The 27,857-nt window shown below is 45.2% G+C and overlaps 1 protein-coding gene across 2 annotated transcripts in view; it reads left to right on the top strand.

Moving 5' to 3' along the window:
• The window catches only part of KCNU1 (potassium calcium-activated channel subfamily U member 1), a 172,981-nt gene that overhangs the window by 135,214 nt on the left and 9,910 nt on the right, over nt 1-27,857 (top strand). The window contains exons 21-26 of one of the 2 annotated variants that reach the window (XM_067722128.1): nt 8,864-8,923; nt 10,651-10,747; nt 13,964-14,188; nt 15,700-15,886; nt 21,721-21,792; nt 24,801-24,940. In XM_067722128.1, coding sequence (XP_067578229.1) covers nt 8,864-8,923; nt 10,651-10,747; nt 13,964-14,188; nt 15,700-15,886; nt 21,721-21,792; nt 24,801-24,940 — 781 coding nt within the window. The remainder of the gene's footprint in view (nt 1-8,863; nt 8,924-10,650; nt 10,748-13,963; nt 14,189-15,699; nt 15,887-21,720; nt 21,793-24,800; nt 24,941-27,857) is intronic. The other variant, XM_067722127.1, reaches the window with a different exon arrangement.

Below are 27,857 nucleotides of genomic sequence, written 5' to 3'. Positions count from 1 at the left end.
GTTATATATCTACACAATATCGGGTTTGTGTCTTGCCCCGCAAGCTTAACATGTTTACTACCTGGCCCTTCACAGAAAAAATTTTTGATCCTGTTCTAGATAGTTAGGTTGACCAGTATCACATCAGATGTCTGGAAATAAAAGGCAGAGGTTAAGTTCGCAAAGGCATTAATTCTCATCCCAAACGCATACTAAAAGTTTTGAGTTTAGATTAAAAGGCTGTTGAACAGCTTGGAAAAGTAGAGGTGAATAAAGACTGCCGTGAAGTGCAATAGACTCCTTAATTATATAATCTTAGGTTCCCATTGAAACTAAAAAAATAATATAGAAGATAAAAGAAAGAGTTGAATAAAATCAAGACATCTGAAATTTGTTGTGGTTTTGTTAGACTTTTGCCCTAGAATCCTGAGTAAAAGAGAATGGGTTCCTGGCAGATGGTCAAATTGAAGAGGTTGAGAGAAGATTTCACAAAACATGTAGTTTTTTTACTTTCACAGAGTGATGAGAGCTCGTGCATAACTTAGAATCTTTTTCCATGGATATTTTGATAGGGAAGAGAAAGAGATTATAAGAAAGAATTTGCATTCTTGCAAAACAGTCCAGAAATGACCCACCAGGAAGTTAAATATTATTTATATTTGTGTTAAGTATCCGTATAATTCTAAACAGATGCCAGTTTACTCTAGTTTATAAAAGCCAGAGCTTCTTAGCTGAAAACCTTGACAATGCATTATTTTGAGTCGTCCATTTGGTCTACAAGGGCAATGAAGCCCTCTTCATGCATGCACTTCTGCCTGCTGGGTGACTAGTGGTGGACCATGGGGTGATCTTGTTTGTGCTGTGAGACGTAGCAAGAAAGATGCAAGCCGCAACTCACTTATCAGCATATACCATGGTTCCATGGGACAGGAGACATTTAGGTGTGTGTATGTTTGGTGGTGATTTTTAAATTATAGGAAGGTTCCCAGAAAGGTTGTAGAAACTCTCTTTCTCACTCTCTCTCTCCCTTTCTCCCTCTCTCTCTCTCTCCTTCTCTCCCTCTCTCCCTCTCTCCCTCTCTCCCTTTCTCCCTCTCTCCCTTTCTCCCTCTCTCCCTCTCTCCCTCCTATAAATGGCTGCACCTAAGTAGACTATTTTGGGAAGGCAATGCACGACTCCCCAAAGTATCTTTCTGGACCTTAGGCAATAGGGGGAAGTGGTGGGGCATCCAGATGGCTTCTTTTTTCTTTTTTTTTTTTTAACATCTTTATTGGAGTATAATTGCTTTACAATGGTGTGTTAGTTTCTGCTGTATAACAAAGTGAATCAGCTATACATATACATATATCCCCATATCTCTTCCCTCATGCATCTCCCTCCCTCCCACCCTCCCTATTCCACCCCTCTAGGTGGTCACAAAGCACCAAGCTGATCTCCCTGTGCTATGCGGCTGCTTCCCACTAGCTATCTATTTGACATTTGGTAGTGTATATATGTCCATGCCACTCTCTCACTTTGTCCCAGCTTACCCTTCCCCCTCCCCGTGTCCTCAAGTCCATTCTCTAGTAGGTCTGCGTCTTTATTCCCGTCCTGCCCCTAGGTTTTTCATGACCTTTTTTTTTTTTTTTAGATTCCATATACATGTGTTAGCATACGGTATTTGTTTTTCTCTTTCTGACTTACTTCACTCTGTATGACAGTCTCTAGGTCCATCCACCTCACTACAAATGACTCAATTTCGTTTCTTTTTATGGCTGAGTAATATTCCATTGTATATATGTGCCACATCTTCTTTATCCATTCATCTGTTGATGGACACTTAGGTTGCTTCCATGTCCTGGCTATTATAAATAGAGCTGCAATGAACATTGTGGTACATGACTCTTTTTGAATTATGGTTTTCTCAGGGTATATGCCCAGTAGTGGGATTGCTGGGTCATATGGTAGTTCTATTTTTAGTTTTTAAAGGAACCTCCATAGTGGCTGTATCAATTTACATTCCCACCAACAGTGCAAGAGGGTTCCCTTTTCTCCACACCCTCTCCAGCATTTCTTGTTTGTAGATTCTTTGATGATGCCCATTCTGACTGGTGTGAGATGACACCTCATTCCAGATGGTTTCTTGATGCAACAGACCTCAGCTTCAAGAAATCCAGAAATGAATGTCACCCATGTAGTCACACATACGAAAAGTCAAGTACTTGATGTGCTGCAGAAACTTAATCTCAGAGGCGAACAAGGCAGTATGAGCATCCTCCTCCTTTCCCGTTGTTCTCATTCATCTTTAATGTAAAGACCTAAAACACAGGGGACATCTCAGTAACAGTGCTCGAGACCTTCCTTCCCTCTCACCCTGTGACTCCTGTCTCCCACCTAAAAACCCCAACTCTTACCTTTCACCCCTAAAAACAGCCCAACTTTAATCACTTCTTCTTGTTAAAGAACACTAACCACAACCATTTCCCTCCCACCAGAGACCACTAATTCTAACTTTTCACCTTTAATCAAGGCAGGCCACTTTTTAAAAATAACCATCTTGTAACACATAGCAGGGGAGGAGGGCTCCGTGTCACAACTGATTCCAAGTGGCGTCCATCTCCATTCTCTCCGTTGCTGCTTGACAGGTCACGGGTGCTAAGGACAGTGCTGTAGCACCCAGAATGCCTTTATTCCATAGGCTTCCCTCCAGAGATGGCTTCCAGATGTGGGGAAGTTTTTAAAGTCTGTGGCCCTCGACACATCATTAGGTCCTTCCAGTGTTTCCAAAAATCTGTAATCACCAGCATACTAATAATTTGTCTCCATTTTGACCTTCAGCCCCAGGGATTTCAGAGACACTAAGGAATGTGGATAAGAAGACTTCACAAATAACACCCTTTTAACAGAAAAAAAAAAAAATTCCAGTATCCACGTATCCTGGAATTATGTCCTCTACACAGTTTGTGTACCTTTCGGTTTGATACCCTTCCCTCTCTTTCTCTTTCTCTCTCTCACACACACACGCACACCCAGGCACTCATGCACATCCACACCTGTTAACATTCTGATGGATGCTATGTTTTCCCCTCCTAGTGTCTTTGGTGGGGGGGTATCCTTATTAGTAATTGTCAAGGCCAAGCCTCTCAACCCACCGCATAAGGAAAGCATTTTTGTCACCCTAATCTCTGACCCAGGCTCAATCCCTTAAAACCTTAGAAAGTATATCAATACAATGAAAAATGAACTAGTTTTCAGATATTTCAAATTCCTATCTCCCACTTCCGTTATCTCCCCACAAAAAGTAATAGTCCTTTGCCTGAAATTTGCTTTTGTCTCACGTAATGTGTTTTTTAAGATCAAAAGTATCGGAATAACTGACTTAATCGTTCATCTCCTAGTCCATTGAACAGGGAAGATTGTGTCCCATATTGTCTAAGGGAGGAAAATATTTTTCATTTAGATCAACTTCTATGTTCACTGTGTCGTTCGATATTTAGAAAGTGTTGGAAAGGGCACCTGAAAATACAACCTCATGCTGAAAAGACTGGCTGAGGAATTCTTTCCCAGGAGAGGTGAGGCTTGCCCTGTGCCCTGGGCTCCCCTGCCCAGGGCACAGACTCCAGCCTTTATTAAAGTCGCTGCTGCTCCAGGTATTGTCTCATTTGTCCTCACATTGTAGGAAATCCCAAATGCAATATCCACAAAATATCAATATAAAGGGATTTAAATGAGGGTCCATCTGCGGAATGGGTGAGGAAGAGGAAATTGTCCTTGTTTATCTTTCTCCTCCATCTCCCGTCTGGTAACAATTTTAAGTTCTTAGATGCCTACATGAATGCTTTCACAGAATACGCTCTGCAGAGAATCTGTCAGTTTACACCCATCAGAAATAAAGCAAAACTGAGCAGAGAGATGTCACGTGTGAGCTCAGATCTGGGTTTATCTAATGGAAACACCCTCCCCTTCTTGCCTTAACCTGGGCCAGGGCCATTCTGACCTCGGGTCTAACTTCTAAGGGAAGAGGGTGGAAAAAATGTCTTTGCGGAGATTTCAAATGGTAAACATGGAAAACAGAGGCCATGGATTTGATAGACTCCATCTGGAAAGCAGCATTTAAAGGCAAACAGAGCACCCTACTCACAGCTGATTTGGTTTACACTAGAACACAGTTTACATTCTCCTGTGTAGACTGAAATGAGATTACACTGAATACAATGATGTCCTGAAGTTTAACACCTCTCTTTTTTAAAATATTTTCAGATTTTTAAAAAATCATACCAACACTCTTTACCACTAAAGTCAATAATTCCTCAATAACTTAGGGAAGGTGTTGTATATGCCAGGAATTAGGAGACAGGAACAAGAGGGAATCTGGAAGATACAATTTGCTGGAAGCTTCTTGTCGTAAAACCTCCAGGGCTCCAGCCACCCAACTGTCTTTCCTTCCATTGAACATCAGCCAGAATTACCTATAAACGTGGAGGTGTGGAAGGTGTTCTGGGCACAGCGTTTCAAGGCTTTATTCTTCCTTCCCCCTTCTTCCTCTCTCTCTAGGAGCTTTTCAGATTATCAGGGAAAAGTATCCCCATTCTGGCCGTCGAGTGACCAGTGTTAGTCCTGAAGTCTCTTGTCCGGAACACCAGAGTCTTAAGCCACCCAGCAGAGTCGGTTATCCTAGCTGCCCCACAATGGGTTTCCTTTTTTTTTTTTTTTAATTAATTTTTATTGGAGTATAGTTGATTTACAATGTTGTATTAGTTTCTGCTGTACAGCAAAGTGAGTCAATTATACATATACATATATCCACTCTTTTTTAGATTCTGTTCCTATATAGGCCATTTACAGAGTCCTGAGTAGAGTTCCTGTGCTATACAGTAGGTTCTTATTAGTTATCTGTGTTATATATAGTAGTGTGTATATGTCAATCCCAACCTCCCAGTTTATCCCTCCCACCCCCAGGTTTCTTATTCCCCTCCTTCCCTAAGGTTTCCCACATGACTACCAAGAGGGCTTGGAGCTTTGGAGATAACCAGCCTGCTGTCAACGTATGTCACGCCCCATGAGATTTTGTGGCAGGCTTTCTCACTTTTTACCCAGTAAAGGAGTCTCAGCAAGGAGATCTGGTCAAGCTGCGGGTGGGAGACGCAGAGCCTGGTGTTCCCTTTCCCCTTCTCATCAAAAAGGACGTGATCACAGAGCCTTTTTTTTGTGCTGTACGCGGGCCTCTCACTGCTGTGGCCTCTCCCGTTGCGGAGCACAGGCTCCGGATGCACAGGCTCAGCGGCCATGGCTCACGGGCCCAGCCGCTCCGCGGCATGTGGGATCTTCCCGGACCGGGGCACAAACCCGTGTCCCCTGCATCGGCAGGCGGACCCCCAACCACTGCGCCACCAGGGAAGCCCCCACAGAGCCCTTTTTAACAGGGAAAGTGAGTTGTGCCCGTCACCCTCCTGAGCTCCTTCCCCGGTTGCTTAGTCTTGAGGCTTCTCAGCGCTCACAGGAGCCCTTTTCCACTTGGCCATGCCCAGGTTCCTAGGCGAATGGGCTGCAAAAAATAATCCACATTTTTACGCCTTATGTTTCCCTCCAAAGTAAAAATAATGCTTTGTAATGAGTAAGCGGCATCCGGTGAAACCCAGAAAAATGAAATCATAATATGACCATAAAGACTCATATTCTGAAGTTTGACTATAGCGTGTGTGTATGTGTATAGAGGTGTGTGTATATGTGTGTTATGTATATAGAGGTGTGTGTGTGTGTGTGTAAGTCTGAGAGAGAGGTGGGGGGAAGCAGAGATTATACAGCGTGCCCTCACATTCCTAAATTTTAGGTGATTTCCTCTTTCCCAGAACACAAAAGGTGGTAGTCAGAATTGACAATAAATGACTACTTCCAGGTTAAGTGTGAACTGCATAGCCTTGTCACTACCTGTGCCAAAGTCCCTGGGGAGAAGGCAGTTGTAGCCTGCAAGATACAGAATCCTCAGCAGCACCAAAGGCATCCTGGGACTGAGAATTTTCCCTCCATTTTTGGCGGGAACTTGATGGCTGCTTTCAAGAGGCAGCGGCAAGGGATTTTTCCAAAGACTGGACCAAGAAGGGCACTGAAACTCCTGGAAACAAGCACACATCCCTCCTCTCCTCCCCAGCGCTCAGCCGAGGGACTTGTCCTTCTCTCTGTGCTAAGACTTGATGAAACATATTGTTTTTATGCACCTCAAGTCTGGAGCAAAAAATATATTGTTCTGCATCCAGGCCCGAAAACTCTCTCCTAAGAATTTACAAGCCACCTGTGGAGTTTTAAAGAGGTTTCAGATGGAATGGTCACGCGCCAGGGTTTCCTAACACATCCAAAAATGAGACCTGCAAGACAAAAAAAAAGGAACTGTCAGTGCTTTTGGAGCTTTCTAATGGATATTGTGAAAGGGAGGGTCCCATGCATTGACGGATCATTTTCAAGAATCATCTGAGTCAAGTCTGTTTGTTGGAGGAAATAAGGAAGCAGACTTACACTCTAGGAGATCACGCTTCCTGACCTGGCACTGATACCTACCCCCCACCTTCTTAATGGCGGTTTCCCTGCATGGCTGGATCTGTGTCTCATCGGGTGCCGCCATTGGAAACAAAAGGCACATGGTGCTTCATTTATATTTTCCTTTAACTGATAGGATTCATACAAGATAAGTTGCTATGGGCACAGGAGGAATAGAAGTTCTCTTCAGAATGGTTCCAGAAAACAGAGAGGAAAGGAGCCTGCCTTCCTTAGCTGAGCTATGTCCAAGCTTGTGCTCACAAGACATTTGCTTCATGAATATCAAAGCAGCCTGAAGAAGGCAGTTGTCAGCAAAGAAGGCTGGCGGCTTCCTTCACATATGGCTCTGCACATCCACAGGTCCTCACCCAGCACACTCAGCCTCTCGGCTTCCAAAGGTGGAAGGCAAGACCTGACTGAGGACATTTCAGGGTCCGTTACCACCTCGGTTCTCCCAGGGAAGGTACCACACTTTGCTCGTACAGTAAGAAGCCTATCTTGTGACTAGTGAACCAACCCCACCATCACCCCAAGCATGTCCTGCTGAGGGCACTCTCTGATAACTCCCACCTTATTTCTCCCAGCCTGTCTTACACAGAAAGACCCCCTCACCCAAGAGGCTTCTCCCTGTGGTCAAGATGTGGCTCTTCTTCTTTGCCCTGAATGACCTGGATGGTGCCCTGTGGCTACCTTTCCCTCCAATAGAGTCAGCCTTTATGATACAATCCTTGTTTCCAAGTTCTAAGACTGCTAGTACTGCACATTCTCATAGATGATTTATTAGTCTCTCTAGGGGAGTATATTTCTGAAAGAATCATGTCATTTGCAAGGCATATGGCAGAAGGGAGCTTTAGTTAAGGGATGGTGAGCTGAATCGCATCAGGTTTTGCTTTAGCAAGGACACTGGATGGATGCCTTTATGATGAAGTGGGTCTCCTCCAGCCTTTTCTTTAATGCAGGTCTCCAGCAGGTGTTTCCTCTAAGGCATATCTGTTTTCCATAACATCAGAATGAAGAAAGATGTTTTCTGTGACATCTTGGCTACATAGATCATGCTTTTTATTATGATAGAAAAGTGTACAGTGATTTATTTGCTACTCTGGGTCAAGTTAAATGTGCTTGGGAGAAGATCATCTTCTATCTGCCAAAAGGGCCTTTCATCTCCAGACCAAGGACTCTTTATTCATTATGGGGGGTGGGCGCGGGGAAAGGAAGCATTAGAAGAAGTGGCAAAAGAGCTGAAGAAAGTGACCAGAAGAAAAGTAGGGGAAGTTATTGTAGACAGGGGCACTGAGGGCAGAGAGCAGGAAGCCACCTCCTGAAGGTAGCTTGGGTATATTATATCAACACCTGAGGGATGGTGTCTAGGAAACTACGCATGGAGAGCAACAAGCTGCTATGAATGAGTAACACAGCCAATTCTCCAAATCCTGATAAAAATCAAAACCAGACTAGGGTCTTGGTGTGCTCCCTTTAACAAGCTTGGCATAAAGCCAACACCGTGGTCCTGTCTAGCCATCACCATTAAGAGAGCCTGTGTGGCTTTTAGGATGCTGAGTTGGGACTCATGACTTATGGATATTTAAACCACCAAAAGCTGTGAATTTGAATTAGCAAGATACCTCATTTTGGTCAAGCTGACCTTGAGATTTAACTTTACAACATCTTCTGCCTAGGTAGACGACTAGAATCCACTAACTTTGTAGGTAGGTCTCCAATGGAGAGGAGAATAAGGGATTGCTCCTAGTCCTTGACTGATCTCGTTAGCAGTTAGCCTCTCTACTTTTCTAAACCCTTCTCCAGTGCCTCAAGTCCCCCACCCCAGCTTCTCTGTCTGGGTCCTCTCTCTATCCCATTAGTTTAGGTCTGATGTTGATCTAAGTTTAAGTTCCTTTGTCTGAAAAAGCATGACATCAGATAGTAGTTTAGAAACTAACCTGGTTAAAGAGAGCAAAATACGTTGGAGCTGAGTCTTTGAACCAGGTGTTGAATAACAAGCTGTATTAATTAACAGGGAAAACCCCTAACCCTTCAGCACAAAGAACAATAGGTCGTATTAGTCCCAGGATGTATAGTAAAATCTCACAGGAGAATGCTGTCATAAGCTACTGGTTACCGGGACTGAACCTATAGTGTGACATAGTACAGTACATCAGAAAAGGCATTTCAAGGCGTAGTAACAGATGTTTTTAAGTAGTAAGTACCTAAGTAAATAGTAAAAGTTTTTGTGATCAAAGAAGTGTGCAAAAAACACTGGATTATACAAATTTTAAAGGATATCTCTTTTGCAAGACTTTTCAGAACCTTTGATATGCTAAGCTGTGGGGTGAATTTCAAAGAGGGGATACTTCTCTAAAAATTTATTTGCTTACAGAAATCATTTCCTCGGGACTTCTCCAGCTGCTAATACTATGGAACGTGCATTTTGGAAAAGGTATTTGTATTAGGATAGGGCAGACTAATGCTGTGGGAGCAACCGTGAAACCTCAGTGGCTTAGCGCAACAACAGTGTCCTTCGTGTTCACGTTACATGCCCAGCGCAGGCCAAGGAGGCAGGGACTCGGCTCCACGCAGTCACTCATGTACTCAGGCTGGCCATTTCTGCAGCAGGTTGGGAGGGAGCCTGAAGAATCACGTGAGGGCTTCTCCCTACATCAGCCACCACTTCTCACATGTCATTGGCCAGAATGAATCACGTGGCCCCACCTAACCCACCCATCTGCTGAGGCAGGAAAGGAAAATTGGACATTGTGAGCACCAGTAATCTCAACCTCAGCATTATATTCAAGTGTCAGCTTTACAGTCTGTTAGCTCTTTGACTTTTATCCGTAAACTAAGGGGTGTTCTTTAAAGTCTCTGAAAGAGACAGAAATGCTCAGCAGATATTTCAGATGCTTCCCATGTTCCTCAGCCCTGTAAAGTGAGCAGGAGCCATGTGACTCATTCTGGCCAATGAAATGTGAGCCATGTGACTGGTTCTGGCCAATGAAATGTGAGCCATGTGTGACTTATTCTGGCCAATGAAATGTGAGCCATGTGACTCGTTCTGGCCAATGAAGTGTGAGCCATGTGACTCGTTCTGGCCAATGAAATGTGAGGTGCAATGACTTGTCGATTTGGGCCAAGGCAGTTAAATGCCTGGGCTCATCTCTCTCTCTTCTCTTGCCTTAATGACCAAGGGGGATGCATGTTCCAGGGGGTGTACCTTTAAGATGGTAGAGCCTCTGTCCCCCTAAGACTCTGAATGGCTGTGTAGAGCAGAGATACCTGTTCACCTCAGTAAAATACATAGTGTGGGTGAGAAATAACCTGTGTTGGGTTAAGCCCTTGAGATTTGAGGTTGTTTCTGCAGTCTATGCCTGGATTCTCTCGACTTGAACAGGTCCTTTCTAACCCAAACCTCTCTGTGATTCTTGAAGTGTTTCCTTTCTTCTCTCACAAGCACATATATATTCCTTGGGATGGGAGTGGGGTTTTTCAAAAGCTCCTCAAACCCTTTTGGTGGTTGAATACGTGACATGACAAGCATTGTGCCTGATGGCAATGTAGGGTGATTACATGGACGGCTTTGCCGAGACTTAGACCAAGGTTTGAGCAAATTTTAGTCAAATGAAGGCTGGTGATGGAAGCTGTAAAGGATGCAAGCTGCATTTAATAAGTAAGGATGTTTCAAAAGAGACCCATAAGAAAAGATATGGAAAGGAGACAAGAGGAAAACAGGTTACGGAGAGAGGTATACCACTCATGATTCGATCTCACGGCCTTTTAAGTTCTGTATTCAGGTGCGCAAAACACCTCTCGTGATTTCTCCCAAGCAGCAGTAGCATCAGCACGGTAGCAAAATTAAGAGCAGAAGTGACCACCCTCAAGGCAGTTAATCTAAGTTAGAAAGAGAGACTGGTGTGTCTGTTAAACATACACACACACACGTACGCACACACACACAATTCTTGATGGCTTTTGCCCAAAGTGCTTAGTATGTCTTCAGCTGTGAAGACATTCAGACATGCATCTCTATTTGGGGGTCTCATAGACCCGAGGTCATCTTCCTTATGTTATTCTTCACTTCGGGTTTGAGGCTCCAGTGAGTTTGACATCATGCTTTGTTACACCAGAGCCCCAAGTGTTCCCAGGCTAACTTTCTACATTCTCCGTATCTAGGGCTTTTCTATACGAAATGGAGCGAGAGTCTGACCACCTCGATAGCAGTGGCATGTTTCACTGGTGCAAAGCCACCCCTTTGGACAAAATGATTCTGGTAGGTGATCTTGTACCAAATCTCAGGTAAAATAAAGCTCCTTTTAGGGTAGATGATGTCCTTCCACTAGTCATAAGCACGTGCCCTTTCTCTTTGTAAACGGTGAATTTTGAAGGAAAAACATACCTCATGAGCCACGTGAATGTACGCAGAATAACAGATGTGGCGTTTGGCAAAGGCCATGTGGGTAATACGATGCCGGGATTTTAAATAATTAGATCAGATTCTTCAACTACTTTCCCCTCCTTTAATAGTTTAGCTGAGTCAGTTATTCAGAATAATGTTCTCCTGAAACTTTGCTGTTTTGCTAGTAAATCTAATTGATTTCAGTGCACCCGGGGAACAGACTATTCACAAGAACTCTGTGGTCTTTCTTTTTTTAATTAAATAAAAATTCCCTTAATTCGTTTTTAAAGTTTGGATTTTCTATAGTAGTTTTTCTTGAAGGTGGTTATACTTAAACCCATTAGCGAAGGGTATGTCTCCAAAATGCTCAGTCCTCCCACCCCACACAGCATGAGGGGATCTTTACAGATGCTAGAATCCTGTCCTTGTCTCTGTCCTCTTAAGGAGACAGACTAATTCACCTCACTGAGATGCCAGCAGCCAAGATGCAAAAAGCCTTGCATATCATCCCAGGCTCTGATACCTGCATTATGGGTCCCCATCTATTCTCATTTTCCAGAGTTGGAAACTCGAGGATGATCTCAGTGGTTTACCTTGCAAGCAGTAGCTGGTAAATTTAAGTAATAAAAGATGAGTTTTTTAATTAAAAATAAACTAATAAAAGATGTCTGCATGTTGTAAGAACCCTATACAATTTGTTCAACTGTGACTAATGGATAATTTTGTATTTTTCTTGCTTTCCAAAAGTAGTTCACTTTTTTCTGTTAAACACACACACACACACACACACACACACAATTTTGTAGCTCAGTGCCAATGTCCTGACAGAATATGTTCCAGTTTTTGTCAAAAGCATGATCAATCGTTTGATCAGAAGTACAAAATTGTCAGAGCTGTCATATCAACTGGAAAACTGTTAGGGCTGCTGAAACTCCCCATTTTAGCAAGTATGTCTTATTCTGAATGAAACATCCGTTGAGCAGGAAGGCAAACATGTTTCTAGTGGGAGGGAAATCTTTAGAAAGGTTGGGAGGGGGTTGCAGATGGAAGCATCCAGGAGACCAAGAGATGGCAATAGCAGACATTTTCTTATACCCTATTTACTGAGCCCGCAGACAGGTTGCTGTGATAGAGCAACTCTATGTGGAATATAGTTCAGAACACCAGCTGAGTCTTCTGATAAATTTAGAAGGGCTTCTAGTTTAAGAAATCCTAAGAGTTTTGAAACTGTGACTGTAGAGGAGAAATGTCCAGATTACAGAATTTGGACCAACTTTGAGCTTGGTTTGGTTTGCAGAAAAGTCAAATGGAAGTTGTCGATTTGTTACTTGGAGCAAATAGTGCATCCTCCCCTTCCCCCCAAAAGCCACCATCTTTCTCAATTGGGAGACAGTTTTGTGCTGCAGTTCCTTGGAGAAATTGCCTCTCTAGCTGTGCCCATTAATTGCACTCTGCCATGTATCTCGTTCCTAATTGTTTAGGTCTACTAAAAAGAGCAATTTCTGGACTTCAGGCCTGTTACATTAAATACTGTTGGAGGCTTCATTATTCAAGTTAAAACTAATCGAATTAGCCAGAGACAATTATTCAATAGATTTGGTTAAGATTCATATCACTCTCTGGCAAGGCTCTCCAGACAAGTAGCTTCGTTTCCCACAGGGCCATTCCCTTTGGAATTTCCCAGTCTATGCTAATTGGACAAACTCTAATTGTTGAGATGTCAGATGTGACTTATTTATCCTGTTAGATTTCAACAGCCCCTGTTTCATAGAAGCTTGTCCTTTAACCCAGCAAAAAACTGGCATAAGGATGAATGATACATCCCTTTGAAATATCCTGAATCTTCGTGTGCTCGGGAAGGTAGAACACACTCAAACAGGAAGTGCTTGTAAATATATTTAACAAGTTCTCTACCAGCTTCCAAGGGTCCTCCTCTGAAAATCTAGGAATTCAGTGAGATTCAGATTTGATTAAATAGTTACTGAACAACAGTTAAGGAGCTGAGCGCTGAACTTTCAATATATTATTTAATTTCCACAACAGAATTAACTTTTATTTATTTTTAAACCATTTAAACAAAGAAATTAGGGGTCAGTGAGGTTAACTAGTTTGTTTATGGTCATACGCTATTGACTACCAGAATACAAAATCAGTGCTTATTCTACCTATCCCAGCACCGTGAGAGTAAGATATTGACTCATTCCCTGAAATCAATCACAGAGACTTAAAATAAGTCTCCTACAGGACTATCATCCCTTTCTCTAAAGTTACACTTATTGTTTTTAAAAGTCTCTATGAATGTGGGGAAACCTTATCTAAATATCCGTCACGTATATTATTTTGTCTTCAACTTAAAAGTATAGGGGAGATGTTAAAAATTGGCCATGCTGATAAGAGTATGAGACATATTGAAATGTTTGGGGTCAAATGGAACTTTTGTAACCTTCACATTTATTTTGTGCACTTTTCATGATAAATTTCCTCAACTCTGGAATCTATTGAATCTGGGCAGTATAGTAGGTGAGGCCATATGAAATTGCCAATATTCAACCATTTTTGACCCAGAAAAAAGGCAGTTTCATATGGTTCATGCTAATATGTATATTTTCATATGTATGAAAATCCGCTGAAATCTGCAGCATGTTGTACGGCTGGGGGTTTTTCAGGGCTCGCTAGAAGACAAGTTTAGCAATGGGATTTGGAATGTTTTCGTTTTTCAGTGAGTCGTCCTGTAGCACATACGAGGCTAAAAACATATAATGAAAATGAGAGCTGTTTTCCCCATTTGGTTCAATGATTTCATGATTTCAATGATGCCGATCTGCGTTTGCACTGAGGCACTCCAGGCTAACAGAGAACTGGAAAAAGAGAACTAAGAAGGAACTCCCGGAAAAGATACATAGTTTAATTGTCCCATAGTGGATAAGTTCCATGCTTTTTATGAGTAATTTGCAAAATCCGATCTTCCTTATGAAAGTGCTAGTGTGAATGTAAATACCAAGAAGAGTTGGGATGTGGGGAAGGAGCCCTCTTTAAAGGACTCTCATCTTGTTTCTAAAAATGACCAGACTCTGGCCTGCTTATACTTAGAATCGAACTGAGAAGTCAAAACATGAGTTTCGGAACCACATTGTAGCGTGTGTCTTTGGAGATGCCCACTCAACACTGATGGGGCTTCGGAATTTTGTAATGCCATTGAGAGCTAGCAGCTATACCCGTCAGGAGCTGAAGGACATTGTGTTCGTTGGGTCTCTGGATTACCTGCAGAGAGAATGGCGATTTCTCCGGAATTTTCCCCAGATATACATTCTGCCTGTAAGTGTCACAGTAAGGGATAGTGAATATTTATAATGATAATAATACTAACAGTACTAGGATTAATAATGATAATAATAATAATAAATCAGTAGTAGCTCGCAGTTATACCTGGTACCAGAAACTGTTCTAAGCATTTTGCACGTATTAACTCATTTAACCCTCCAAATAACCCCATGGTATAAATTTTAAAGATGCTGAACTTTAGGCACAGAGAGAGTAAGCAACCCGTCCAAGTTTACACGGCAGGTAAGTAGCAGGACTAGGATTTAAATCCAGACATATTTCATGTTTTATGTCACTAACCATGTTTATGGTCTGTATGTAATAGAGTTTCTTTGCATTTCTAAATCCGATTCTGACCTAATGGCTAAGCCTAAGCTGATACCAGCCAGCCTTTGTGCTCTAACTTTCTCATCTTTTCTGGAGACTCGCCTTTTATGGAACACATAATGCCACGTGGTCCTTGACAGATGTATGAAAAGGAGGAATTCTGAGGAATGGATCCATTATGCATATGTGGCATTGTGGTTGTAATTGTATTTGCTCTGAACCTTCACAGGGCTGTATCTCATTATATGCCACCATTTCCGTGGATTAATATATATATGCAGTGTGAAACGCACCAAAACTTTTGATTTTTCAAGAAATAATGCTAGCAACAGATTAGGAATATTCTTCAAAAACGGTTGTCTCAAGAAACAAATTGTATTTGTTTTTTTTTTAAATGTCACCATAAATGTCCCCGCACCACCGCTTACTTTAGTCCATAGCAAAGGAGGAAAGAAAATGACCAGGAGCCTCCAGATCCAGCTAGTGTTAGAAATCGCCAGTGTTAGCATCTCAGCCACCCGATGGTGGGACCAGCTCTATCCCTGTTTCTCCACCAAAGAAAAGAAGCAGCTGCCACTTTGCTAATTAATCCAGGGTACAAATGCAGTCACCTGCAAGCAAAACTGTGAGGACGCAGAATTGGCTTTTATTTATTTATTTATTTTTTTGCGGTACGCGGGCCTCTCACTGTTGTGGCCTCTCCCCTTGCGGAGCACAGGCTCCGGACGCGCAGGCTCAGCGGCCATGGCTCACGGGCCCAGCCGCTCCGCGGCATGTGGGATCCTCCCGGACCGGGGCACGAACCCGCGTCCCCTGCATCGGCAGGTGGACTCTCAACCACTGCGCCACCAGGGAGGCCCCAGAATTGGCTTTTAGATCTGGACCTTCTGTGATGTTTTTCCCTCACCACTGCTACCCTTACTCTGATTCTTTTCTTCCACTTGAGTCACCTCAGTGGGTTTAGGCTCCGCTCTCTCCACTCCACTTCGTCCCATCCAGACTTGCTCTCAGAAGGGATCTGCAAAATTTAGTCACGCTCAGATATTCATGAACGATAAGGATAAAAGTGTCAGATATCAAGTAACTAAGTCTTAAAACCAAGTCAGTGGAGGCTTTGGCTCAAAAACTTGCATCATCCACAAAAAGCCACCACCATGTACCCGGTTTTCTCTCAATAGGGATCTGCGCTCTATTCTGGGGACCTCCATGCAGTCAACATAGAGGAGTGTTCCATGTGTGCTGTCTTATCCTCCCCATCTAAGTCATGCAGCAGCCCGACCTTGGTGGACACGGAGCCTATCATGGCCACACTGAACGTCAGATCACTTCGGATTAGCTGCTCAGCCCAGACACCCTCAGAGCCACGTAAGAACAATACCCTGACGGGAAGAGGCTAGAGAGAATGGGATCAGGAAGAATTAACTCCTCTCTGAAAAATTTTAATGATGGAGAGGAGGAGAGGTTGGGCCAAATGACCTATAAAATCCCATCCAGCTCTGAGAATTCTGTACTAGAATTAGTGGACAGTTGAGTCCTTGGGAATCCTAGTCAAATGAAAAATGATGTCCATCTTCTAAATGGAATGCACATAACACTGTTTTTCTCCCATCTTAAAGAAGATCATGGAGTTGTAAGTGCTGTTATTGTTATGAATCAGATATCAGTGAGCATAGCCATTGGTATTTTATTATCATTAACAACAGGTGTTATTATTGTTAATCGGCTCTCATTGGGTCCTGTAGGTGTTCAAGTTACTATTCTTAGTTTTGTGATTGAGAGGTTGAAGCACACATTCTACCACACTATTTGTGGACTAGACTACAAAAATTCTAGTCCAGTCTTCGGTGGGTGAACTTTGGTGGGTGAGCCAGCTACTTCACAGACCCTCACTAAACAACCAAACACCGCTCAGCACCCAGGATTTCAGGGGTTTTTGCAAATAAATAAATAATAATAATAGCAAAGCACTTCCTGAATATCAAAGGGCATTGAAAATCCCGACTGAGGAAGTGTGAGCCATATTCTGCTGAGCTAATCTGAAGATGTATAAAAACGCCTCTGTGTTCTGCATGTCAGTCCTTAGCAATTAGGGTCACTCAGATTTACACAAGATTTGTGTGTGGGTTGAGTGTGTGTGTGTGTGTGTGTGTGTGTGTGTTTGCATCATGCTTGCAACTTTCTAAAATTGGACAGAAAAGTATTCACTGTGTAGGCAGTATCATCAATGTAGAAATGAAAACTGCCCGCTGGGTAAAAGCAGAGGGTAAGCTGACAACACCGTGTCGTAAGCCACCTAGCTAATCATTGGGTGACTTGTCCTTCCTATTATCATTTTTTAAAATCTCACATCCTGTATAGGCTAAAAAGATATAAACCTATGATTTTTTTTTTTTGCGGTCCACGGGCCTCTCACTGTTGTGGCCTCTCCCATTGCAGAGCACAGGCTCCGGACGCACAGGCTCAGCGGCCATGGCTCACGGGCCAAGCCGCTATGCGGCATGTGGGATCTTCCCGGACCGGGGCACGAACCCGTGTCCCCTGCATCGGCAGGCGGACTCTCAACCACTGCGCCACCAGGGAAGCCCTAAACCTATGATTTTAATTCTGGTTTCCTTTATATCTGGTGATTCCCATCCTTTCACTTATTCATTTATTCATTCAACAAGAATACACTGATTTTGTATGTGTCACATACTCTGCTAAACTGACAGGACTGGTAGGAGGAAATACAGGAGAGAGGGGAAAAGGGTTGGGAAGAAGGAAGAGAAAATGAAAGAATGTCACAGTATTTGAGTCATCATGCAGTGTGAGTAGGTGCTCTCCCCAACGGCAAAAGGGAAAGTTTAGGGAAGAACATATTGTGTAGACCTGGCACCTTTCCTTGTGTGGATGTCATCGTACCCATTTGTGTGACAGGAAATAGAGGTCCAGACAGGCTCTCCTGTGCTACCTAACACAGGAAGCAGCAGTAAAGTTACATTCTGAGCACATAGGAATAGCCAAGGACTGTCACTCAGAAACCTCACCCATTACTCCGGCATCACAGGAATCTACCTGGAGTTTGCATGTGGAAATTCCCAACCCTCAGGGAAGCCTGTTTGGTTCTCTTAACCATTCTTCCTATCTCATACTAATACTCCTCTTGCAGCATACCAAGCAGGTGGCAATGGGAATGCCCCCCTCCAAGAATTATCAGTATAAAGGATTGTGAAATTCTGCCAGGAGGGAGAAAACATCTTCCACGCTGAGCAATTTTCTGTCCCTTCTTCAGAGACAGTGGTTCTCAGCCAGGGGCGGTTTTGACCCCAGAGGTTGTCTGACAATGTCCGGAGACAGCCTTGGTTGTCACAACTTGGCAGGATGCTATTGGCATCTAGTGGGTAGAAGTCAGAGATGCTGCTAATATCCTACAGTGCACAGGTGCCATATGTCAATAGGACCAAAATTGAGAGCTGTCACTCTGACATATCTGCTGAGCCTTGTGTGGACTCAGCAGGCTCTCCCACATCTTCACGGTCATGACAAGGTTACACGTAGAATCCATCTAGGACCACCAAGGCTGTTCCATACAGTGGTTCACCCAGGGATGTTGGAGGTGGGGGGACAGCAAGAAGGAGGACTCTCCAAAGGACCAGGCCTCCTGGACATCCCCACGGAAAACTTTAGGTTTCTCACTGATGCTCTAATTACTGCCCTGTCACGTCACAAGGACAGGTTGGCAAACCTAGGTACTGAACTAAATAATCTGTGCCATAATCTAAACATATAACAGTAATTAAGTCTGACAACTTAATATGCTCTTGAAATTTAAATGTACAGTAGTAATCTACAATTAAGCAATCTTTTGCTTAATAATAGCACCCTGCCAGCCTGGAAGAATTTCAGGTATAATACTGTGTACTACTAGGTAGCAAAAATATTGACATTAGTAAAATGTACCCAGGCTATGATCTGACACATATTCAAATTAACCGTTGCTCTACCAGAAAAGATGGAGTTAAGGCAGAAATTCTGTCGCTGTCCTCCAGCCAGTGTCAGAGCAGATATTTATGCAGTTACATCAGCTGATGTGAACCTGTCGCTATCCAATAAGAACATTTGACTCTGAAAGTCAGGATATTCCAAGCCCGTTATTAGAGGGAACTGAAATCAGAAAGTGCAGCTCAAAGGAGAATTTTCCCCTTTGAGGGAAACTGATCTCAATATTTTATTGAAATTGTCAACCAAACCTTATGTATTTTAATATATATAAAGGGAATGGGCATGGGCTTTGAACTTGGTGCCAATTTGGGTGTGAAAACCCATCCATCCTTTACAAACCATGTAGCCTTGGGCAAAGCATGTAGACCCTGAGGCAGTTTCGTCATCTTCAAAGGTGATCTAACGTGACTTAATTCACAGGTTTGAGGGCACGGTGGTGTCATTCTTACCTCCCAGCTCGCAGCAGCCCGAGGGATCTTTTACAAATATTTATTGGATAATGGCAGTTTCCTCCTTTAGACCCTGTAATGGTGACTCATGACAATTGCAGGAAAATCATGTAGGGTCTTGCAGGCCAGTAGGGAGCCTGAACTTCCTCCTTCGGTCTGTTTATACTGGCTCTTTCCTGCCTTAAGTTCCTTATCCCATTCCCTCTGTCTGGATGGCTTTTGCTCATCACTCAGGATGACATTCCAATGTCAGAGAAGCCTCTTCAAACTCTGTCTAAGGCCACCTCCCCAGGTCACTCACTAGCCCCTAAAAGTTGGGTTTTTTCACAGTACTCATCACTATCTGAAAACATTTTGTATTTGCAACATATGGTATGTCACCAGGGCAGGGACTGTTCATAGTCCTAGTCTGGAGTCGATACGCTTTAAAGATTTGTAGAGGGAGGATAGCAAGGAAGGAAACGAGAATGGAAAGAAGGAAGGAAGGAAAGGTACCTAAAGCAGATAAGCATCTTGCACGTTTCTGAGAATAAAGTAGAATGTCATTTCCCCCAAGTCTCCTGCGTTATGAAAATCCCAGAAGTTTGTTCAGGAAAAACAGCTGAAGGTATTCAGATCCCATCATCAGTAAGATTTCCCGGTGAGTTTGGAGATGTGGTCTCTAGCCACCACGCAAACCCTCCTCTTCAATAGATGCGTGGACGAGGTTAGCCCCCGGGGCCTCTGTTTCCTCACCTGAAGCTAAAGGGTTTTGCTAAAGTCCTAAGGCCACTTCTAGTTCTAACTGTAAACTACACGTGTTGGGCTCCTCCTGTGGCGCTTCCGTGTTTACCGTGAAGCTACCTGGAAGCATGACTCAGAATTTTAGTGGCAATCGGAAATGTATTCAGCTGTACTCTGCGTGAACGAGAAGTGGCACTTTTATGGAAAGTTTCTTGGGAGATGGGAGAGGTGATAAATACAGGAAGGCGCCTACATGCGCACCTTCAAGTTGAAAACGTCCAAAGATGCGAACGTGCATCTGGTTCCAGCAAGGAGCCAGATCCCGTGCCATCCGCGTCAGGCATGAGGGAAATGGCAGCTCGCCCTCCGTCTCCTATTGCTGACGATCCTTCAGGTCTACCATCTCCCACCTCCTCTCCCTTCTCCTGTCAGTAGCTCTTCTTGCCTGTTCACTCGATGCCAGCCCCTGTGTGCCAGCTGTTGTACTGTACTACTGTACTTTTCAAGGTACTGTACTGGAAGATAAAAAAGGATTTCTTTATTTTCTGTGTTTTTTTATGTATTATCTGTGTGAAAAGTATTATAAACCTACTACAGTACGGTACTATATAGCTGATTGTGTTAGCTGCGTACCTAGGCTAACTTTGTTGGACTTAACAAACAAATTGGACTTACGAACATGCTCTCGGAGTGAAACTTGCCTGTATGTAGGGAACTTACTACATTGTAGAGCATAGCATTCTCTCTGGGAACAAAACCTCCCTTTGGATCTCCTCTTTCCCCCGTCCCCATCTCAGTGGCCAGTTTCCCCACCCCCGTCCCTTTGTCTGTCTCTCAGGCTGTCTGTCTGACCCACTCGCTCATCTCACCCACCCTCCCCTACCACTTAACCTGGCTTGGGAAACAAAAGACCCTCCACATATTTCACCTTCTTGAAGGCAGCAGAGAATCTGAATGACAAGCAGAATGTTAACTTTCACAGTATTATTTCCCTGTTACATACATAGAATTCTCAGAAAAGTTCAAGAAAGGTAACCAGTAGTTTTAAAGCACAACTTTTGATGAGATCATCATGTGTTTGGTTTGGTTTGGTTGTTTTTTTTTTCATCAGGATCCTAGTTTCCTCTTTCTCTTTTCCCTTTTCTTTCTTTACCTTTTCCGGGGGTGTTTAACTTGGAGACCAAAACTCTGGGGTCATCCTTGTTTTTGAACAGGTTCAAAACAGGTTTTGGACAGGTTTCCTCACCTGTCCGCGCATGCTAGGGCTGTGTTCCAGACCAGAGCCGGGCATGGAATCTCTTTGGGATTCGAGGCTCACAGAGGGAGATGAAGGGCCTCACCTCCTAAGGCAGGAGCTGAATGTGAAGACAGAGGCCCCATGACCTCCCACCCTAGTCTTTAAGGAACTTCCAAGACATTAGGGGTTGGGGAGGCCAGCCAGAGTTGGGAGGCAGAGACAATCTTGCTGAAGAAGAAAGAAACCCTCAGCCCAGAGAGGATCTCCAAGAGGCAGAAGCACCAGGAGCCAGTAATCCAGTCGCTGTGCCTCCACAGGCTCTCCTGGGGCAGCACCTCCTGTTTATTCAGTTTCCTGAAGGTTCTACAAGCAAGTGCATGTAGTTTGAGGCACTGCCTGCCTGAGCCGTCACCCGGCACTCCCAGTCGGTAGACGATTGGATGTAACTTAGGCTGCCGATAAGCAACTACAGGGAGAACGTCACCCTTTTTGTAATTCACTTGAGGTGCCATTTAGAAAACATCCTACACACACACCGCACACACACACACCGCACACACACACACACACACCACACACACACACACACACCACACACACACCACACACACCTCAAACTTCTGGAAAGGAGAGGCTGAGGCCATTTTTTTTCTAAATATAGAGAAATATTTGGGATGTGGGCGTGAGAGTCACTTTACTAAGATAAAGCCTCAAGCGCCACGGTGTGCTTCCGCGTCCGTGTCTGTGTCGCAGCCACTTCGTTTGCATCTGTCCATCTCATCCCTCCCTGTTGCTGTCTGTGTCTACAGGGTGTACTCGGTGCTTCAGTGACTATCCCGGGAAGTCAAAGTACCGAAGGATCCCCATCCTCACTGAACTGAGTAAGTTGTGTTTCCAGGACAGAATTCAAGGGAGGAGTCTCTGTATCTGTATTTGATGTCCCAAGGGTGTCTTTAGGATCCACAGTCAAAGGACTGAGGACCAGGCTGGGGCCCAGAGACCATTATGTGTTTGACTGGCTGTTACATTGGGCTTTTACCTGTTTGGTGACGTTGACATCCTCCAGCAGAGCCTGTCATATCTGGGTGTCAGGGTGCAGGAGTAGCTCCCGCCTTCTCCCTTCTTCCAGGGGAGGGGACGTGGATTTCAAAACTGCAAGAAAGACTCTTCCTAAACCAACTTCTCTACCCGTCAGACGTCTTCCTCTCCTGCGGTGCTACCAGAGCAGGCACTAGAGTGAGGCAGGTGAGGCCCCCAGGGTGTAGACTTTAAGGAAAGGCTCACTCTTGGGGTCTTTAAATTTTGTGTCTTGTGTCTTCTTGTGTCTTGTGTCTTCTTAATCCAAGCCCTGAGCGGTGCTCTTCTAAAATGGAAATACTCCATGCAGAAATAACAGGATGAGCTGTTATCTCTCATCAGCACCTTATGGAAAACGCACGTATATGAAACTTTCCTAGACGTGAGGAGCCCTGGGGGCAGCAAGAAGGGCAGGGAAGGCAGGTGCCTGTGTGCATTGTTTGTGATTCACCAGGGTAGACACTGGGATTTAATACTGATTATAGTTGGTGAGCAAAAGGGAAGTTGCCGAAGAGGGGGTGGTACCTTTAACACACTTTGGACCAACTCAAAGATGATCTCTAAAAGCTGCTCCTGGGCGTGAGATTCGACTCGATTCCACAGTGTAGCAGACATTTTAGTGGGATTTTTATGATTCAGCATGTGTAAGCTGAGGGAGATTTATACCCAGCTAGATGAGCAGGCCTCATAGTCCCAGAAATGAAGCAGGCAGACAGAGAGAGGAGCCAGTAGGTGACACCACCAGATGATTCGGGAGTGGCAGTGCAGCAGGTGGGCAACAGTCTAGCCACCCTGGGTCCCAGAACTGCAGCTCTCCAAATCCATCTTTGAAGATCTCAGATCCCTTGAGCCTGGCTTGTACCTGGCAGCCTATCTGTAACCACCCTAAAACTGATGGCTGCAGTTCTTACTTATATTTCATTTTTATTTTGCTACCCTTCTGAGCCGTCTCTGACTCTGAGGTGTATATACACGGAGGGCGTCCATCAGAAGACTGTCATGTAAGTTAGAGTGGTCAGGGGGGACCAGCCAGCTTCTCACTGGCCTCAGAAATGCATCTGGTCACTCTCCAGGGACGTACAGCTTTGTTCAAGGAAAGACTTTCTGGCACCAGGCAGCGCCTGTCTAATTAGCCTAACAAATCACCTGCCAGCTCACTCAGTTTCCGTTCTTCGGCCAGCAAGGAAGGGCCACAGTGACATGAGAGCTGCAGGTCTGATGGCCAGCACTTTGGTCCAGAGTGTACAGTGGCCTGCAGGAAAATGTCTGGGGTTGCTGAGGCCACTGGTTTAGGATGACACAGCAAGATCTGGACAAAGGCTCCTGGGGTGTGCGTGTGTGTGTGCGCGCGCGTGAATGTGTGTGTGTGTGTGGAGGGTTGGCAGTGCAAGAAGAGATATGTATGTGCACGTAGGAAATGTGGGTTGATACTGGTCATACCTCCTTCATCTTTTATAAAGATGCGTAGTTCTTGGAAGAAAATGATTCCTTAATACCAGCAGTCTATCACTTCCCCCAAATGTACTAAGGAATAATTTTAAGAATTGGAGACTAATGCGGTCTTAGTTAGGAGCGTACTCTGAGTTGTATGTCCAGTAGATTTGCTTGGATCTGTAATATGACGGTCAAGAAGTTTGAAGGGTCTAAGACTTAAGGCTGCTTGCAAACTAACAGGTTCATCTGCCCAGTTTCACGGATGTGGACAGAAGATGAGAGACCACTGGGTCAGAGATGATGAACAGTTTATTACTCACGTCAATAGCAGTAGCCAGAGAATCATCACTTTTGTGCTGGCTTCCCAAGCCCTCGTTCCCACAGGAGAACATGAAAAGGTCCAGGTGATACCTGGACCCACCATGAATTGCTTTCTAAGAGAGGAACCCTGAGCTTCGGGAACCAGCATCTTTTATAATGGGCAGTAAGCATGCCTTCCCTTTGCTCTGGTAGGAGAGATCACTATCTTCCAATGCTATTCTCTATACAAACATTTTTGAAGCAGTAATCTTGGAACAAAGGCAAGCAGCGCCTCTGCTGCCCGCATAGAAATGACCGATTTCACTGACTACAGAGGCTGCCTACAGGGGGTCTGAGTTGCAGCCTGGTGCCAGCATAGGTTTGCTAATGGATAACTTGGCCACTGCTGCACAGGTCTGATTAGGATGATTCTTGAAGCCCTTGCTGCTTAAAGTGTAGTCCATGAATCAGCAGCAGGAGCATCTGCGAGCTTGTTGGACGCGCAGACTCTCAGGCCCCACCTTAGACCCAGTGGATCAGAATCTAGATTATTACAAGATCCCCAGTTGATTCACAGGCACGTTAAATTTTGAGAGGCACCGATTAACCCGTTCTGGGCCCAGATAACTCTAAGGACCCAAGTGAATACCACGCCATCTATGACATAGTGTGTGGAGAAAAAGACAATAACGGGGGTGAGCAGATGTTCCTATTTATGTCTCTTGTCCCTGTGCGATTATGTAAAGTGTCCCCTTTTTCTTCCAGAAGTGTCCTGTCTTGAAAGTTAAATTATTAAGGGTGACATTCAGGACACTTGCTTGGAGAAACCGAGCCTGAGGTACAAGGATATCTCCTTGATGATGAAGGTCCCCAAGCGGGCTTCCCATCTCCAGGGGATGAAGATATTAATACTTGGAAAGAAAAAACTATAGACTGCAGTTGAGGCAGGTCCCACTTTGACCCTAAAGTAGGCATCACATCCTTTGAGCGATGGTCCCTCCTTGGCCTGCCTGGTCCGGAAGTCCTTTATCCTTCATCTTGTCTGCCTGCCTTTCCTTTTTGCCTCTTTCACTTGCAGAAAATCCTTCCAACATGCACTTTATTGAACAACTCGGCGGGATGGAAGGAGACCTCTCGGGAATGAGCCTGCACCTCAGCACGTCCTTTGCCACCGGCACTGTCTTTTCCGGCAGCTTCTTGGATTCCCTCCTGGCCACGGTAGGTGCGCTGAAGCCAAGGGGCCCCACAACCAAGCCCCTGCCGCGGGGAGAGTGCGTGGCTCAGGACTCGGGCGGATGGTGCTAACTAACGCCTCGCAATTCTGCGTGCTTGTTGATTTTCCAGAAAAGCTCGTCCACGCACATAATTTCACCTTTGCTCATGACTACCTGGCAAGGGAAGCCAAATGCTCACATTTTTAAAATTAAAAACGTGAAGCCCTTAGAGCCAGAACACTCAATACGGGAGGAATGAGCACATCCACAGAACCCACCCTTCAGCTTCAAGTGCCTCTTGGCTGACCAGGCTCTTTGGCGTCAGAGCTTGGGCAGTGATCCTGCTTTCTCTTCTCTCTAAAATATCCCCAAGCTATACAGAAATTGTCCATGAAAGGATACGGGGTTCAAGGAAAGGGCTTTGTTTCTTTGGCCTTTGGTGGTGTGAGTTTTATTCAGAGCTGAGTCCAGTCTCCCTCCATGTTGCCCCTCTTGTGAGATGCATTTTTTTTTTTTTTTTTTTTTTTTTTTTGGCGGTACGTGGGCCTCTCACCATTGTGGCCTCTCCCGTTGCAGAGCACAGGCTCTGGACGTGCAGGCTCAGCGGCCATGGCTCACCTGCCCAGCCGCTCCGCGGCATGTGGGATCTTCCCAGACCGGGGCACGAACCTGCGTCCCCTGCATCGGCAGGCGGACTCTCAACCACTGCGCCACCAGGGAAGCCCCTGGGATGCATTTTTGACTGCACGGTCATTCTTTCCCTGAGCAGTTCCCTTGCATGGATTGCAGGATTTCCATGAGTAGAATTTATTCATTGCACAATACCTGTTGAACACCTTGTAGGGTGCTGTCCTAGGTGCTGAGGACACAGCAGTGATGAAACAGACCAGTCTCTGCCCATGTGGAGCTCATGCCCATGGAGGAGGTTGATACACACATGATAAGTATTATGTCAGATAGATAGAAGGGCCACGGTGATGTGAGATAGGACGTGTAGGGTTTGCGGAAGGAGTTGAAAGTTCAATAAGGCAGCCTAGGAAGGCAGCCGTGAGGAGGCGGTATGTGAGTCAAGTCCTGGGAACAGGAGAGCACGTGCCTTTCTGATCTTTGGGGAAGAAACATTCCAGGCAGAGGGAAGGTCAGGTGGGAGCATTCCCAGGGTGTTCAAGGAATTTAACTAAACCTTAGGAAATCTGTGCGTAGCCATTTGTGAATGGCTGCAAGAACTCCTGCAGGGGAAATGCTTGTAACCCACTCCCTCACAGATGCCTCCTACCCAGATGTTCCAAGAGAAGGGCTGCAAAGAGGCTGAACATCTGTGCACAGATGCTGACACAGCACAAGGCTCTGAGCACAGTTTGCTAGATTGGCTGCCCTCTGGAATTCCGCACAGAAGAGGCATCGTTCCTGAATCGTATAAGTGCCTCAGAAGCGCAGTTTGCATTTTAGGGGAGCGTGGTCAGGGCACGTGCCTCGCCCTTATGGCATCAGTGGATTATGTTGCCCGGCTCGGCTCTGTCTCCCTAGCCTTTCGGGGGAGGCTCCTCATAAACGCCGCTGAGCTCTCAGAGAGGTCATACCGTGTCCGTGATCGTTTAACATTAAACAGGCTGGCAGACTACGAATTTCCTAAATTAAGCGGGATTCAGCCTTGACTGAGCCAGACAGAGAGTCAGCGAGGGAAGTCGAGTCAGGTCACTTTCCCAGGAAGGTAGCTCCATCAGGGAAAGGATTTTAAAACCCTGCCTGTCGTGAATACTTCAGTTACTCTGCCCATATTTAGGGACTGGAGCGTCAGGCAAGGAGGTGACCTGGTGAACTGGATCTGTCTGCAGGACACATTTTAGAAGGGTTTAAGGCCCCCGTTCCCTTCAGAGATCCCTAGACAGCAGGCAGCATTGTGACTTAAACTCCAGCCTCGGTTAAACTCCACTGGCCCACACAGGTAGGAGCAAAGTCACAGACTCTGTTTCGACTTAGTGGGAGGAGCAGGCTGGGCCGTGAGGACCAAGAGAGTGTCCAGCAATATGCACGTCCCATGAGCCAGCACGGGGAACACGAACTTGGTGATGAGTCTTCTCAACACTCACCTCTTTGAGGAGCGCCCCTTCCTCCCAGGCTGCCTTCAGCCGTTGTGTCTCATTCTGCTGGAACATGAAATTAGCTGTGTAACAATTCAGGAGTCTATTCTGAGGCCCCATGGTGAAGTCTGTGGGAGAGAGAGAAAGCCACATATGGTGGCCTGGGATGGGGGACAGTCACATGAGGTCACAAGCTGCATTGGGCCCTCAGCCTGCCCTTGGGGACTCCTGGGAAGTGCCTGGCTTTGGACTGGCACTTGGTCGTCTGACGAGGCCGTGAGGACGGCAGTGGAGCTTCAGGGTACGAGGCATCCTGTATGTCAAGGGGGCTGAACTTCTTAATCTCTACCTAGTGGCTCCTGCCCCAGCTCTCAAATCCTTGATGACGAATGGCTCAGCAAAACGAACACACTTTAACACTGTTTGGAGCTCCAACTGCAAATCTCTGGCCCTGAGGAGCTGAATTAGACCCTTGAAAATGCTCAGGGGATGCTGCCCACTTGTTTCCCTCCCCCGGACCTGGTACTACTGGCTCCACTTGGCTTCTAAGGACGGGGGTGACTTTCTGTCATATCAGCCACACAGAAAGAAAGAGCCCAAGGGTCAGGGCTGAGCCTCCAGTTTCGTTGTGTCTGCTCATCCGAGGACAGTTTGGTCTTGGCTGGCCTCCTGACCTTCCACCTGCTCACTGGCGGTGAGAGCAGTAGCCTCTGCGAAGAAGAGAACATTTATATCCTCTTGCACTGAAACCATCTGGGGCCACTGTCGTGGCCCTACAGTGTGTGTCCAGCCACTTCATTCTCCATACGTATTGGAGCGTGTCCTGTGCAGGCTTGCGGG

The sequence above is a fragment of the Pseudorca crassidens genome, chromosome 21 (genome assembly GCF_039906515.1).
Source record: "Pseudorca crassidens isolate mPseCra1 chromosome 21, mPseCra1.hap1, whole genome shotgun sequence".
Taxonomy (NCBI): Eukaryota; Metazoa; Chordata; class Mammalia; order Artiodactyla; family Delphinidae; genus Pseudorca; species Pseudorca crassidens.
This window is presented reverse-complemented; position numbering and strand designations above follow the sequence as displayed.